We start from the raw sequence: 15,598 nt of genomic DNA on the forward strand, positions 1-15,598 counted from the left end.
TGGAGAAGGACTTGGGCATCTTGATTGATAGCAAACTAAATTGGAGTGCCCAAAGTCAGGCCGCTGCTGTAAGGGCAAACAGGGTAATGGGATGTATCAGAAGAGGTATAGCTGCAAAGGATGAGAACATTGTTATTCCACTGTACAAAGCACTGGTCAGACCACACTTGGAATACTGTGCTCAGTTATGGGCCCCAATATATAGAAAGGATATAAATGAGCTTGAAAAGGTACAAAGGAGGGCAACAAAATTAATAAAGGGAATGGAGGGACTGCAATACCCAGAGAGGTTGGCAAAACTAGGACTATTCAGCTTGGAAAAGAGAAGGTTGAGGGGGGACATAATAAATGTGTACAAATATGTTAGGGGACAGTATAGAGATCTTGCCCGAGATTTGTTCAAAAGGAGGGATATTACGGTAACAAGAGGGCACTCACTAAGACTGGAAGAGAAAAGGTTTCAGCACCAGCATAGGAAGGGGTTCTTTACGGTAAGAGCAGTGAGAATATGGAATTCACTGAGTGAGGAGACGGTAATGTCGGATTCACTACACCAGTTCAAGCGGGGACTGGATGCATTTCTAGATACCAGGCAGATTTCAGCATATACTTAAAAATAAAATAAAATAGTAGGTTGATACAGGGATTTATTCTGACTGCTGGTTTCAGAGTCGGGAGGGAATTTTTCCTCAGGTGAAGATTGGCCAAATCATTTGGGGTTTTTGCCCTCCTCTGGATCAACTTTAGCAATTACAGAACTAACAGGTCGAACTTGATGGACGCAAGTCTTTATTCGGCTCTACAAACTATGTTACTATGTCCCCCAAGTGCTCACCCACCCTACGTCTAAACCCCCTACATGTCTTTCCGACGTAGTCAAGCGGGCAGGTACAGGTTGCCTTGTAAATTACACTTTCTGTTTTGCAGTTAGAGATAGAAAGTCCTTCCCGTTAATTGACCTATGTGTGAGATTGAACAACACCTGTGGCCCAGTGAGGTGTGAAATTGAACAATGCTTGTGCAAACTGAATGGAATACCCCATAGTGTAAAAGCAAATAGTGTCATACAAACTCAATGCATTGCCAGTTGCCATTATTCCTGAACAATTCACCTACCCCACTATGCCAAAACCAGAATATTTTTTTTTCACAGAACTTTATGTACATGCACAAATAGAGACAGAAGGACAATGAAAAAAACGCATAAAAAACGCAGGAAAAAAATGCGTTTTTGACTCAGCTGTTTTTCTGCCAGAGAAAAGTTGTCAGCAAATTTGCAGCAATTTGAGGCATAAAAAAACACAACCTGTGTGAACATAGCCTTTCTGCTCTTTTTATGTAAATTAGGTTACTTGAGTGTGTGGTTTTTTTACATGCATTTTTATCACGTTTTTGACGTTGTCATGTTTTAAATAAAGCTGCTTTGTTTTTGATCATACGAATTACATGCGTTTTTGATACATTTCAGCAGCGGAAATGCACTAAAACCGCGTGTGCTTTTTCCACACCTAATGCAAATCTATGGGAAAAATCTGCACAGAAAACTCAGCGTACTTTCAAGAGAAATTGACATGTTGCGGATTTTAAACACGCACCGCAGGTCAGTTTACGTTGAGTAAAAAATAAGAACAGTGGGCATGATATTTGTATAAATCCCATCCAATTCCCTGGAACTGTAAGACACTGCTTTTTGAACCAGTGAAAATACAATGTCAAAAACACACCAAAATCTCATTGTGGGCACACAGCCTTAGGGTTCCCTAATATAGAGCTTCACAGCCTCCTAGGTATATTTCTATGGGAGCAATATTGTATCTCTATATAACTTATAACGTTTCAAAGAGACATAATTACAGCTCATGACAATAAAATAAATCCTTAAAGGGGTTGTCCACTACTTGGACAACCCCTTCTTGATCTAAATGTTTGGCCCCAATAAAATAAAAAAGCTTATACTTCTCTCCCATGCTGCCGCCGTTCCAGCGGTGTCAGAACTCGCTCTCCCCGGGGCTCTCGTGCTGTTATGACAAGTGAGCCCGGCACCCAATCAGTGCTGGCATCACTGTCTCCGCCTTCTGTCCAATAGAATATTAAGAGGACATCGGGGCGGCCGCTGATCTCTGACTTCCTCTTCATGTTCAACAGAAGGCGGGGACAGTGATGCCAGTGCTGATTGGACGCCGGTGTCACAACAACAGGACGAGAGCCCCAGGGAGAGCGAGTGCCGACACCGCGGGAATTGTGCTGGCATGGGAGGTGAGTATAAGCTTTTCTATTTTATCGGGGCCAAGCGTGGGGTATGACAAGGAGTTGTCCAAGTAGTGGACAATTTCTTTTCACCTCTCAAATCTTGGAAGCTGACAGACAACAAAAAAGCTAATTTCCAAATGCTTGGTGTTTCAGCTCCAAAAAAACTGCTGTGATTACTTAGGCCAAAACCAGGAGTGGGTGAAAAATGCAGAAGAGGTGCACATGTTTTCTCTATTGTTCTACTCCCGATTTTGACTTAAAAATACTGATATAAAATACTGAACATGTGAACGTGGCCTTAGGCTACGTTCACACGATGAGCTTTTGGTGCGTTTTTGCGGCATCAAAAATGAGCATCTTACAGTTCCAGCAAAGTGGATGGGATTTATTGAGATCTTATGCCCACTGGGTTTTTTAACGCAGTTTAAACTGACCTGCAGTGCATGTTTCACGTCCGCAGCATGTTAATTTCTCTTGCAGGTACGCTGAGTTTTTTTGTGGAACTTCCCCATAGACTTGCATTAGGAGCGGAATTTCTACAAGTAAAAAACGCACATGGATTTTAAGTGCGTTTTTGCAGCAGAAACACATCAAAAACGCATGTAATCAGCTCCTAAGTATGTCAATAAAGTTTTGTCAAAGCCAAATACCAGGAAGTATCAAAAACAAAGCAGCTTAAAAAACGCACATTGAAATGCAATAAAAAAACACAAGTAACCCAATTTAAATAATAGGAGCAAAAATGGTGCAGATATTCTCCAATATCAAAAACTCATTGTGGGATTGTAGCTTTAGGCTTTGTTGCCATGTTGAGTAATTGGTTTTTAATACTGGATAGTTTCTGCAGCATTTTTGCAGCAAACAGTTTAAATTAGGTTACTTGATTGTTAAGTGCATTTTTTTACATGTTTTTAAAACATTACATACTTTTTTATATGTCATGTTTTAACCTCTTCACGACCTTGCGATTTTCCGTTTTTGCGCTTTCATCTTTCGTCCCCTTATTCCAAAAGTCATGACATTTTTTTATTTTTCTGCCCCAAAACTGTATGAGGGCTTTGGACAGTTGTACTTTTGAATGACACTACCTATTTTATTATTTGATGAACTGGAAAGAGAGGAAAAAAATTCCAAGTGCGCGGATGAAATAAAAATTAAAACGTCAGTTACTCTTTAAGTCAGGTTTCTGTCACATGCATTTTCGAAAAAAAATGTTGGCAATTTTTTTTTACAAGCATTTTTTTTCATTTAATAGCATTTTTGTGTTTGAACCTTTTTAATTAAGAACAGGCAGTATGTGGCCTTTTTTTCTCCAGATCTCAATTTTTTTTCTTCTGTCAAAAAACCATGTCTTAATGTGTATTGAATAATTTGGCGGCACTTTTTGTTGCTTTTTTGACACAATAAGTTGTGAAGTTCTAAGAAAAATATTGGAATCAAATGAGTTATGAATCATAATGGAACAACACAATTAATGAAACCAAGCAAAAACTTGCAGGTACTGAAGAATATTAATTAAAAAACTGTTGAAAAAAAGACACTAAAAAGAATGTAAAGTCATCTGAAAGAAGAGAAGAGAATTAGCTTTCAACATAGGGCTGCTGTTATCTCTTGTACTAAAATAATGACTTGTCTAACCAGTGGCATTGACTTGTAACTCCACCTCATTTAGTTCATTTTTTACTTAGTGTGAGATTTTTAGCAGGCATAAAAGACTGAATTGAGCATAAGGACATATAAGATTTAACTCCATCTAATGTTTGAGTGTTAGGCTATGTTCCCACGATGAGCTTTTGGAGAGTTTATTGATGTTGCAGATTTTCTGCACCTTTTAATTAAAATAAGTTACTTGCGTTTTTTCAAAAATATGCAGCGTAAAAAACTCGACATGTGACTGTAGCATAACTGAGCCATCAATAAAACACACCATAATCATTGCATTAAATTTATACTTCTTCATTTATTGTTGGGGCGAGGGTTGGCCACTGCGTTGGTCATCTTATAAAAACCCAGCAAATATTCGGTTAATTCTTAAACTGTTTTAGCTCTTAAAGCAAAACTGTGAGTGGGATCAAGTTTTCTTTTATTAAAAATAATCTCTGGAGGCAGTTTCTCACGCGGATCAGAGTCCGGCCCATAGTCCTGAACAGCTCATTTACATATAAGAAAAACATGGAAATAAGACATTGGATCAAGGTATCATGTTATTCAGCTTCATATGACCTGCACACCCATATAGACAGCTCAGGAGGTTGATGCTACTGACAGATTCCCTTTAAAGTCCTGCCTTCAGCGGATCGTTAGGCCTGTCTACGGACTCCTGGAGGGCAAGTCCAGCTTCAGTAAAAGTTATTTAGTGATACAAAAATTGGAAATGTATTTAATATTTTTATTTCCTGTAGCTTGATAAAGGGCTCATATTGGAGTTGGTCACTTGGTTGTCTTTTAGCAATTCCTGGGAAAAATATTTTTTTAGTTATTTTAGATGAAAATGTCCATGAGCTTCTGAAGATGTTCAAAACATTGTGCTGGGAGCCAATGATTCCTAGATGGAGGGTATGCTTCTATTAGGTTTAATATTAAAGTTTTGTACTTTATAGTCTCCTTGAACCCTGTGTACTGTATATTTGTTTCTGATGTGGGAGTTAAGACTACACTTAAGACTCTAGGTAGCAAAACCATTTAATTGTATGGCGCCAACATGTCAATCTCATTATGAATCACTGTTAGAGTGGGAGCACATCAAAGTCCTGTATTGCCAGTCATAATAGGTATTACATGAATACACACTTCCCACACACCTCTAATTGCACAAGCCAAGATCTGTTTTCAGACACTGTGCAGGTGCAAATCCAACAGTCACATTTAAAGTGTTCCTTTCAATCATCCGATCTGTTAGTGCCAGATCTGCTATGCATTTTGTTAAGATGCTTTACATAAACCAATAAAGCAAAGTAGTTGCAGATGTCCTCTTGACATTAAATAGGATCATTCAGCTTGAACCTTTTCTTCTCTGTTCAGAGGTTTTTATTCAGACACTTTTTTTTTCACCCTACTTCTTATCATTTTATACGTAGACAAAGAGGTCCAAATATATCTAATTAATGATGCCTTAAAAAATAACTGCATTTAAGAAGGAAGAGAAGCATAGTATTCATTCAGAAAGAATAAAATAAGGGTATAATTATTCATTTTTGGTTGTATTAAATGTTGGTGTATAGCTGGCATTAATTGAAATATTTATGTATTTGTTTTACTCACTTATAGCACCATTAATTCCACAGCACTTTACAGACATTATTGGCACTGTCCCCATTGAGGCTCACAATCTAGATTCCCTATCAGTATGTCTTTGGAGTTTGGGGAGAACCTGGAGGAAACCCACACAAACACAGGGAGAACATACAAACACCTTGCAGATGTTGTCCTTGGTGGGATTTAAACCCAAATTTCCATGTAATAATGCAATTAAAAGCTGCAGTATCCCTTGTCAGAACTTCCCTAGTAATAGCAGAGGTATTGCCTTACCACTATAGAAAAATGACAACACTTCCGACTATTATTTCTGCACGATGCATATTGCTGGAAGTGGTAGTCAGAGGTCTCTCCCATTGATTCCTAGTATAAAACAACATACATATGAGGAAATCTACATGCATGTGCACTCTCTGCACTCTCAGCTCCATACAATTAAGCCTTGTATGAAGAAAGACAATGAGTTAAGAAGAAGTTCAGCCAAGGGGGTACATTCTAAAATCACTGGGTACGCTGAAAATCTTGAATTAAAAATAAGTGCAAAGTCTTAGAGACCTGTGATCTTCAGACACTTCAATACGCGAAGCTTCACTACAGACCTCCTAGGGCCTTTCACACATGCAATGTCACAAGTTAGAATTTTATTAGCTCTGGGATATAACAGTCACAAGCACACTTCCTGTGATTGTATAGCAAATGACTGAACACTGAATAAAAAGTCTACATTTATTGATTACACATGATTCAGGAGCCCTGGCGATTTTTTTTTTTACTGAGATGTGTTTTATTTTTTTATGCTGCTGTATGTTGCATCCTAAAGGCAAATTAAATGTTGAATTCTGGAGACTTAAAGAGGTATTTCTATCTCCAAGATATATCCCGATATGTACATGGTATTATTATCATTAGCAAATACCTCTACTTAAAAATGTAGTATAGTTCTTTTGATTCGCTGTGTCGCTTACCCCATGTAGGGCATTGCAGTAGCTTAGGTATCCATGGTTACGACCACTCATATATTGACAGTCAGTTAGCTGTTAGTGGTCGTAACCATGGATACCTAAGCTACTGCAATGCCCTGCAAATGGGGTAAGCGACATAGCGAATCACAAGAAATACATACTATGTTTCTAATTGGAGGTATTTGCTAATGTAATAATATCTACTACATATTGGGATAGGCTCTTGGAAATGGGAATACTCCTTTTAAATGGGTTGTCCAATTTTCCAAAACTTTTTATTATTTTAAATATGGGCCTCTGTTAATCCTAAAATAAAAAAAAATACTCACCTACCAGACTCCTGGTATCTCCTTTTCTGGTGGAGATGTCATGTGAGTGCTGCAACCAATCAGTGGGCACTGACTGGCTTCAGCGGTCACGTGATGTTCCTGCTGGAAAAGGAAGAGTATCAAAAGGCGTAAACAGGCAGTAATGCCAAGGAATAGCGGGACTCCGGTAGGTAAGGGACTGTATTTTTTTAAGATCCTATTTTAAAAACAGAAGAAAATTGTGAACAACCATTTTATAATATGTCACAATTCTGCATATAAAATTAATCAATCATTCAGTAAATTTTAAGCCACCACTATCATGCATATCCACATATATTTGTTATGTGCCTTAGAAAACCAAGTACAAAATTACCAATTGTACCAGAACACCAATTGTATTTCTTGATGATTATTCAATTCCAGAGGAATTTTACACAACAACCCATTTGTCTGAAATGCTATATTTACATTAAACTAATAGTAAACCAACAGTCTATGTAGTAAAAACATTTTCTGGCTTTCGTAAAGTTTCGCTTGCCCACTTAAAATGGGAGATGGAGACTTACTTGCAGAAGAAGGTTCAGTGTGAACAGGGGGAGTAGAAGGAAGAAAAGATGGGTAACCCACAAAGAAAGAACGTAGGGATCGCTCGGAGAGAAGAGGTGAGCGCTGAGATGGGATATTCTCACAGCTGCCCACACTGTTGTGAATCTTGAGGTTCAGAGGCTTGTTCTTTTTCTTTGTTCTAAGAGAAAGACAGAGAGAAAATATTGGGGGGAAGAGGGACATAAGACATTTAATATTAGTTGAAATATTAAAAGAAAACTAGAAGGAAAATGTTAACTGGACGAAGATTAAGACTAATAAAATGACACCAAGCTGGATTACACTCATATGTATAATTTACAAAATGAAAACATTTCAATGTGGAGCAGAAATATTTTGAAAATTCTCTCATGTTAATCATCAATTGATGTGGACAGTTGAAGTTAATATGATACCTTTAGTTGTCTCTTGGAGATTTTTCAAAGCCATTTTAATATAATGGGTCTGATATCTTAAATGATTAAAGGGGTTGTTCAACGAACAAACTACATTTTAATTATTAGATCTTGGGATAATAATAAATTCCACAATTGGATGCGTTAAATAAAAATGTTCCTGTGCTGAGATAATCTTATAAATGTGCTCCTGCTATGTACTGTCTTATTTGCCAAGTACGATCATGCAGAGAGGTCTAGTTCATGGTCTGTACATACTACAGCTCCTGGCCTGGAGAGAAGCATAAGTCACTTATGATAAGTAAGTATACAGAAAAAACAGCATGAGCTCATAGCTAATGCTTTCTGAGGTAACACATTTCCCTGCCTGTTTTATCACAGGAGCGAGTGTTTTTGCCACATCTCCAACCCTCTGAGCTCATCATAAATCAAGTCTGTAACGTCAGAGCTGCAGTCACTATTGAACTCCTGGTGTCACATCCGACCGCTGCAATTCAAAAATTAAACTGTTGCAGTCACAGCAGTTACTTTTGGATGCCAGCTGTGTAAAAGAGCTGGTACCCATGCTGTATGAATAAGGATAAGCAGATAGCGCACTTCCACCATATATGTACATCAGCATTTTCCCATATAGTAACTCATTAATAAATTCTTAAAAAACAATATTTAAAAAACAGTCAAAGTGCCATCAGCTAAGCAGCAGATCTCACCGGGTGACCATTTTGAATACAACACTCATGTGAAGTCAAACATGATCACCTTCTATTCTGCAGAAGCACTGGTAGCGCATATTGCTGATGTGTCAACTGCAATGCCGGCTACTGCAGATTGCAATAAGGGTAAACATTGGTTTTCAGGCCTGGTATAGATGGCGTAAGGAAAGTATATTCTATTTAATTATTTACTTTATTTATGGTATGGTGGTCCAAGAGGCTGAAGTGGCAGCAAACAAGGTTTCTCTATCTGAGGTTTGTTTTTTTACGATTTCTATTTGAGAAATAGATAAGGATTTTTCTAACCCACAAGTCTATATTATGTATGACAAATACAATTAATGTGATTCAAAAACTTGCATTTCATTTTTTTGGAGTTCTTTAAAGTAAATCTGTCACTAGATTCATACTGTCCTAACCACGGGCAGCATGAAACCGAGTCTGCCTGCTCAATTGCAACCAGGAATATTTTACTCCGAAATGCCGTGTCTTTTCAGAGAAAACAGTTTTACAAGATTATGGGCTCAATTCATAAAAGCTTTTACGACAGAATTCTGGAGTAAAAGCTTTGAAAAGTCACATTGAGTTGCACCTATGTTTTGCGACTTTTGGTGTCTTGATGCCAGTTTCAAGTTCATAAATGGAGTATATTATTGACGCTGGCACAAGCCTCTTAATGAATTTTGTGCACCCATGGTACAAAATGACAGTCTTGGTGAATTTTTATTCACACGTATTGCAGAAATTTCTGCAATTGTCATAGCCATCTGAATAGGGTTTTAAGAACTCCATGTGCTTGCTCCAAAACAACTTTATTCAGATGAACAATTTTCAGTCCTTCGGAGTTTATAAAGTTTGTTATGCACAAATAATGAATAAAGGGAATGTTTCACTTATTTTTTTATTGTTAACAAATGACAGCTAGTGATATACAGTACATTATTTTTGTAATCCATTTTTATGTTTTAATTGAAAATAGGTCACGGGTTTACCGCGACAGAGAGGAACCAGAAGGCCGCGCCGTCTGATTTCTCCTACTTCTGCACTGAGCAGAAGCACTTCTCCTTCATATTAAATAGTGCAGGTTTCTTCTAGCAGTGCAGGGGTTAATCTGCTCAGTTGTGAGCTCCTGGAAGCTTACCTGCATTAAGGCTCTCAGCTGTTCACTGTTGGCCACTTCCCTCTCCTATATATACTGGATTCTGGCAAGCAGGAAGTGCCAGAGTTAGCTTCATTGCTGCATGGTTCAGGAGTTGGTGGATAGTTGTTGTTTGAGAAGGCGTTTGGTGGATTTATCTGAGATGCTGCATGGTTTTGGTTGGTCCTTCTCCTACATTGGTTTTTCCCCCATCCTCCACTCACTGATGTTTTCCACTGTTGTTTATGCGCACATATTTGTATGATTGGTATTTACCTTTATCCCTGTTCTTATTACCTTGTTAGTCTGGTTGGAGTATTGTCATACACCACTACTCCCCTCTTCCCTGGGTAGGGGGAGGGAACAAACTGAGGGTGGATTCAGGAGCTCAGCAAGGTATGTGGCCCCAGCGTCTTCACCTTCAGAAGTAATTCGGGCAACAGGGATAGCTAGGGCACCTTCTAACGTTACGGACAGGAAAGGAGCTCCTGGTCCCAAGATACCCGACAACAGAGTCATGACAAAATGTTTTTTCTCTTATGTTCATTTATTGTACATTATCAGTGCAGCAATCTTGCCTGAGTGTCTTTATTCATAAATATTAGTGTTGAGCGAGCACTAAAATGCTCGGGTGCTCGAAGCTCGGCCCGAGCTCGCCGTGATACTCGGGTGCTCGACCCGAGCAACGAGCCCAATGTTAGTCTATGGGAGACCCGAGCATTTTCGCGGCGGCACCCCCGGCAGTCTGTAGAAAGCCTAAAAAGTGCCCAAAACGATAGTGACAGTGCTCAAATAGCATGGGGACAGCATGGGGATCGCCCCAGGAAGCATTTCTGACTCCCAGGTCACTGTTGTCAACAACGTGTTCAGAGGTATTAAGCCACTTTTACAGGCTCATAATAAAACATTCAAAAACGAAAGTGAAACTTTTTTCCTGTGAAATATGTGAAGGAATTTCTTTTCCAGGGTAAATACTTGTGTATAAGGTAAAATAAATAACCAAAAACAAAAATACTTCTCCACTCCTTGGGCTATGTTCACAAGTAGCATTTTTTATGCGTTTTTGCACTTTTGTATTGCTTTCAACTGTGACAAATGCATTCACCGAGAAATGTAATTTTAACATTTTACAACCTTATCTGGCAATGTGCTTTGTGACACATGCATACAGTGCTGAAAAGACATGGGGACAGCATGGGGAAGACCCCTGGAAGCATCTCTGACTCCCAGGTCACTGCCTAAAAGTGTGCCCATCAGAAGTGATCCTTGCCACATCAGAAGATGCAGACTTGCAACTATCCCAGAGCAATTCCTTGTCCCAGGGCAGTGTTAAATTGTACCTCCCCCATTCCTTGCAATGCAAGCGCAAATATACAGCCAACCACCCACCCACCCCCAGGCTGCAATACCATACTGCTAGCTTACACTTGAAATGGGGCCTTTTAGTTTTGAGGAGGCCGAAGCTGGCCACTACCTCATGGCTGCTTTGGCAGCGAGGTATCCATACTCAGTCCCCAGCCGCCCGGCGGCCGGGTGTCCAAGCTCGGTCCCCAGCCGCCAGTGGGCGGCCGGGTGTCCACACTCGGTCCCCAGCCGCCCCGCGGCCGTGTGTCCATAAACGATCCCCAGCCGCCCCGATTTCTCCGCGGAACATCCCCACACACTTTTCTTAGACTGGCCTGCTTTAGGGCAGCATTGGACGAGCCCATGACGAGCCTGATGATGATAGAAGTTAGCATTTGCTTTGTTTTCTTGGAATGCAAGCGTAAGTGTGCAACCTGCCACCCACCCACCCCCAGGCTGCAATACCATACTGCTAGCTTGCTTGCACTTGAAATTGAGCCTTTTAGGCAAGTGGAGGCAGACGCCGGCCACCATGTCATGGCTGCGTCGGCGGCCCTTTCATCTATACTCAGTCCCCAGCCGCCCGGCGGCCGGATGTCCACTCTCGGTTCCCAGCCGCCAGGGGGCGGCCGTGTGTCCATAAACAATACCCAGCCGCCCCGAGGCTGCAATACCATACTACTAGCTTGCACTTGAAATGGGGCCTTTTTGCTTTGAGGAAGCCGAAGCTGGCCACTACCTCATGGCTGCTTCGGCAGCGAGGTATCCATACTCAGTCCCCAGCCGCCCGGCGGCCGGGTGTCCACGCGCGATCCCCAGCCGCCTTTGGGCGACAGGGTGTCCATAAACGGTCCCCAGCAGCCCCGATTTCTCCACGGAACATCCACACACACTTTTCTTAGACTGGCCTGCTTTAGGGCAGCATTGGACGAGCCCACCAGAGAACCCGACTCCTCCGGTGGGCCCTGGCTTCTCCATCAGGGGAGTTGTTTGTGCCAAGGTGACGAGCATGATGATGATAGAAGTTAGAATCTGCTTTGTTTTCTTGGAATGCAAGCGTAAGTGTGCAACCTGCCACCCACCCACCCCAGGCTCCAATACCATACTGCTAGCTTGCTTGCACTTGAAATTGGGCCTTTTAGGCATGTGGAGGCAGATGCCGGCCACCATGTCATGGCTGCGTCGGCGGCCCTTTTATCCATACTCAGTCCCCAGCCGCCCAGCGGCCGGGTGACCACGCTCGGTCCCCAGCCGCCAGGGGGCGGCCGGGTGTCCACACTCGGTCCCCAGCGGCCGGGTGACCACGCTCGGTCCCCAGCCGCCAGGGGGCGGCCGGGTGTCCACACTCGGTCCCCAGCCGCCCCGCGGCCGGGTGTCTACACACGGTCCCCAGCCGCCTGGGGGCGGCCAGGTGTCAGTAAACGGTCCCCAGCCGCCCAGATTTCTCCGCGGAACATCCCCACACACTTTTCTTAGACTGGCCTGCTTTTGGGCAGCATTGGATGAGCCCACCAGAGAACCCGACTCCTCCAGTGGGCCCTGGCTTCTCCATCAGGGGAGTTGTTTGTGCCAAGGTGAGGAGCATGATGATGATAGAAGTTAGCATCTGCTTTGTTTTCTTGGAATGCAAGCGCATGTATGTAGTAGCGGCTAGGCCTGAGGTGGTCAGCGTTTTGGCGCATATCCTACCTCCTCCGAGGATTGCTGGATGTTTTCCTGCTACTATCCAAGTTCTATGACTACCGTTAAAACAAAGCTTCAGGTGATAAATGATGGATGAGGTAGTGGCAAAGGAGAAAGAGCAGGAGGAACAGGGACCATTCACATCAATATCAGGCCAGTCAACCACATATGTCTTGTAGGATATGTTTCTGTAACAAAAGGAGCGGTTCGGCTACACAGTTGAGGCACTCCAATGCCCCTTAGAAATGACATGGAGGTCAGAGGGCCATAACTAAACCTTTGTTTCCATTTATAGCAACTGGGTCTCCTGTGCACTGTTGGCCTAAGCAGTGAATGGAAGGCTTTCCAAAAATTATGAGGAACTGCAATGCCCCTTGAAACAGACGTGGATTACAGCGTACTAAAAACCTTCTACCCATTAGTGGGGAGAGTGTCTCCCTTAGTTTTCACCTTTGCATTGAAAAGTAAAAGCTGACTAAAATTAGGAGGAAATGCAATGCCCGTTGCAAGAGTCGTGGAGATTAGAGGTAAGGTAATTAAAAACAACATTTCAATGCCCCTTGGAAGAGACGTGGAGGTCACAGTAGCTTAACAAGACGGTTTTAATGCCCCTTGGAAGAGTGGTGGAAGTTACAGTGGAATAAAAAGACAATATCAATGCGCCGTGGAATAGACGTTGAGGTCACAGTAGCTTAACAAGACGGTTTTAATGCCCCTTGGAAGAGTGGTGGAAGTTACAGTGGAATAAAAAGACAATATCAATGCGCCGTGGAATAGACGTTGAGGTCACAGTAGCTTAACAAGACGGTTTTAATGCCCCTTGGAAGAGTGGTGGAAGTTACAGTGGAATAAAAAGACAATATCAATGCCCCGTGGCATAGACGTTGAGGTCACAGTAGCTTAACAAGACAGTTTTAATGCCCTTGGAAGAGTGGTGGAAGTTACAGTGGAATAAAAAGACAATATCAATGCCCCATGGAATAGACGTTGAGGTCACAGTAGCTTAACAAGATGGTTTTAATGCCCCTCGGAAGAGAAGTGGAGGTCACAGTAGCTTAACAAGACGGATTTAATGCCCCTTACAAGAGCCATGCAGTACAGCATATTACAAACATAAGTCCCATTATTGGGGAGTGTGTCTCCCATAGTATTTGCTTATGCCTTCCAAGCAAAAGCTTCCAAAAATTAGGACGGAGCAACTTGCAATGCCTCTTACAAGAGCCATGCAGTACAGCATATTACAAACATTAGTCCCATTATTGGGGAGTGGGTCTCCCATAGTATTTGCTTATGCCTTCCAAGCAAAAGCTTCCAAAAATTAGGACGGAGCAACTTGCAATGCCTCTTACAAGAGCCATGCAGTACAGCATATTACAAACATTAGTCCCATTATTGGGGAGTGGGTCTCCCATAGTATTTGCTTATGCCTTCCAAGCAAAAGCTTTCAAAAATTAGGACGGAGCAACTTGCAATGCCTCTTACAAGAGCCATGCATTACAGCATATTACAAACATTAGTCCCATTATTGGGGAGTGGGTCTCCCATAGTATTTGCTTATGCCTTCCAAGCAAAAGCTTCCAAAAATTAGGACAGATTAACTTGCAATGCCTCTTACAAGAGCCATGCAGTACAGCATATTACAAACATAAGTCCCATTATTGGGGAGTGGGTCTCCCATAGCATTTGCTTATGCCTTCCAAGCAAAAGCTTCCAAAAATTAGGACGGAGCAACTTGCAATGCCTCTTACAAGAGCCATGCAGTACAGCATATTACAAACATTAGTCCCATTATTGGGGAGTGGGTCTCCCATAGTATTTGCTTATGCCTTCCAAGCAAAAGCTTCCAAAAATTATGAGGAAATGCAATGCCCGTTCGAAGAGTCGTGGAGGTCCCAGTAGCTTAACAAGATGCTTTTAATGCCCCTTACAAGAGACGTGGAGGTCAGAGTGGTATAACAAGACGCTTTTAATGCCCCTTACAAGAGACGTGGAGGTCAGAGTGGTATAACAAGACGCTTTTAATGCCCGTCAGAAGAGACGTGGAGGTCAGAGTGGTATAACAAGACGCTTTTAATGCCCCTCAGAAGAGATGTGGAGGTCAGAGTGTTATAACAAGACACTTTTAATGTCCCTCAGAAGAGACGTGGAGGTCAGAGTGTTATAACAAGACCCTTTTAATGCCCCTCGGAAGAGACGTGGAGGTCAGAGTGGTATAACAAGACGCTTTTAATGCCCCTTACAAGAGACGTGGAAGTCAGAGTGGTATAACAAGACGCTTTTAATGCCCCTTACAAGAGAAGTGGCGGTCAGAGTGGTATAACAAGATGCTTTTAATGCCCCTCAGAAGAGACGTGGAGGTCAGAGTGGTATAACAAGACGCTTTTAATGCCCCTCAGAAGAGACGTGGAGGTCAGAGTGGTATAACAAGATGCTTTTAATGCCCCTTACAAGAGACGTGGAGGTCAGAGTGGTATAACAAGATGCTTTTAATGCCCCTTACAAGAGACGTGGAGGTCAGAGTGGTATAACAAGACGCTTTTAATGCCCCTTACAAGAGACGTGGAGGTCAGAGTATTATAACAAGACGCTTTTAATGCCCCTCAGAAGAGACGTGGAGGTCAGAGTGGTATAACAAGACGCTTTTAATGCCCCTTACAAGAGACATGGAGGTCAGAGTGTTATAACAAGACACTTTTAATGCCCCTCAGAAGAGACGTGAAGGTCAGAGAGGTATAACAAGATGCTTTTAATGCCCCTTGGAAGAGCCATACAGTACAGCATCTTAAAAATATTATTCCCATTATTGGGGAGTGGGTCTCCCACAGTCTTTGCTTATGCCTTCCAAGCAAAAGCTGACAAAAATCATAATGGAGGAACATTCAATAATGGCAACACGGACCACGGTCACCCTGGTGGTATAGTGGTGGTGGAGGCTGAGGAT

At 42.0% G+C, this 15,598-nt stretch overlaps 1 protein-coding gene across 2 annotated transcripts in view; it reads right to left on the reverse strand.

Moving 5' to 3' along the window:
- Positions 1–15,598, reverse strand: part of KSR2 (kinase suppressor of ras 2) — a 757,356-nt gene that overhangs the window by 350,304 nt on the left and 391,454 nt on the right. For both annotated transcript variants that reach the window (XM_073676379.1, XM_073676380.1), the window contains exon 5: positions 7,345–7,523. In XM_073676379.1, coding sequence (XP_073532480.1) covers positions 7,345–7,523 — 179 coding nt within the window. The remainder of the gene's footprint in view (positions 1–7,344; positions 7,524–15,598) is intronic.

Source organism: Phyllobates terribilis, unplaced genomic scaffold, assembly GCF_046119375.1.
Source record: "Phyllobates terribilis strain yellow unplaced genomic scaffold, ASM4611937v1 Scaffold_1__5_contigs__length_1240528914, whole genome shotgun sequence".
Taxonomy (NCBI): Eukaryota; Metazoa; Chordata; class Amphibia; order Anura; family Dendrobatidae; genus Phyllobates; species Phyllobates terribilis.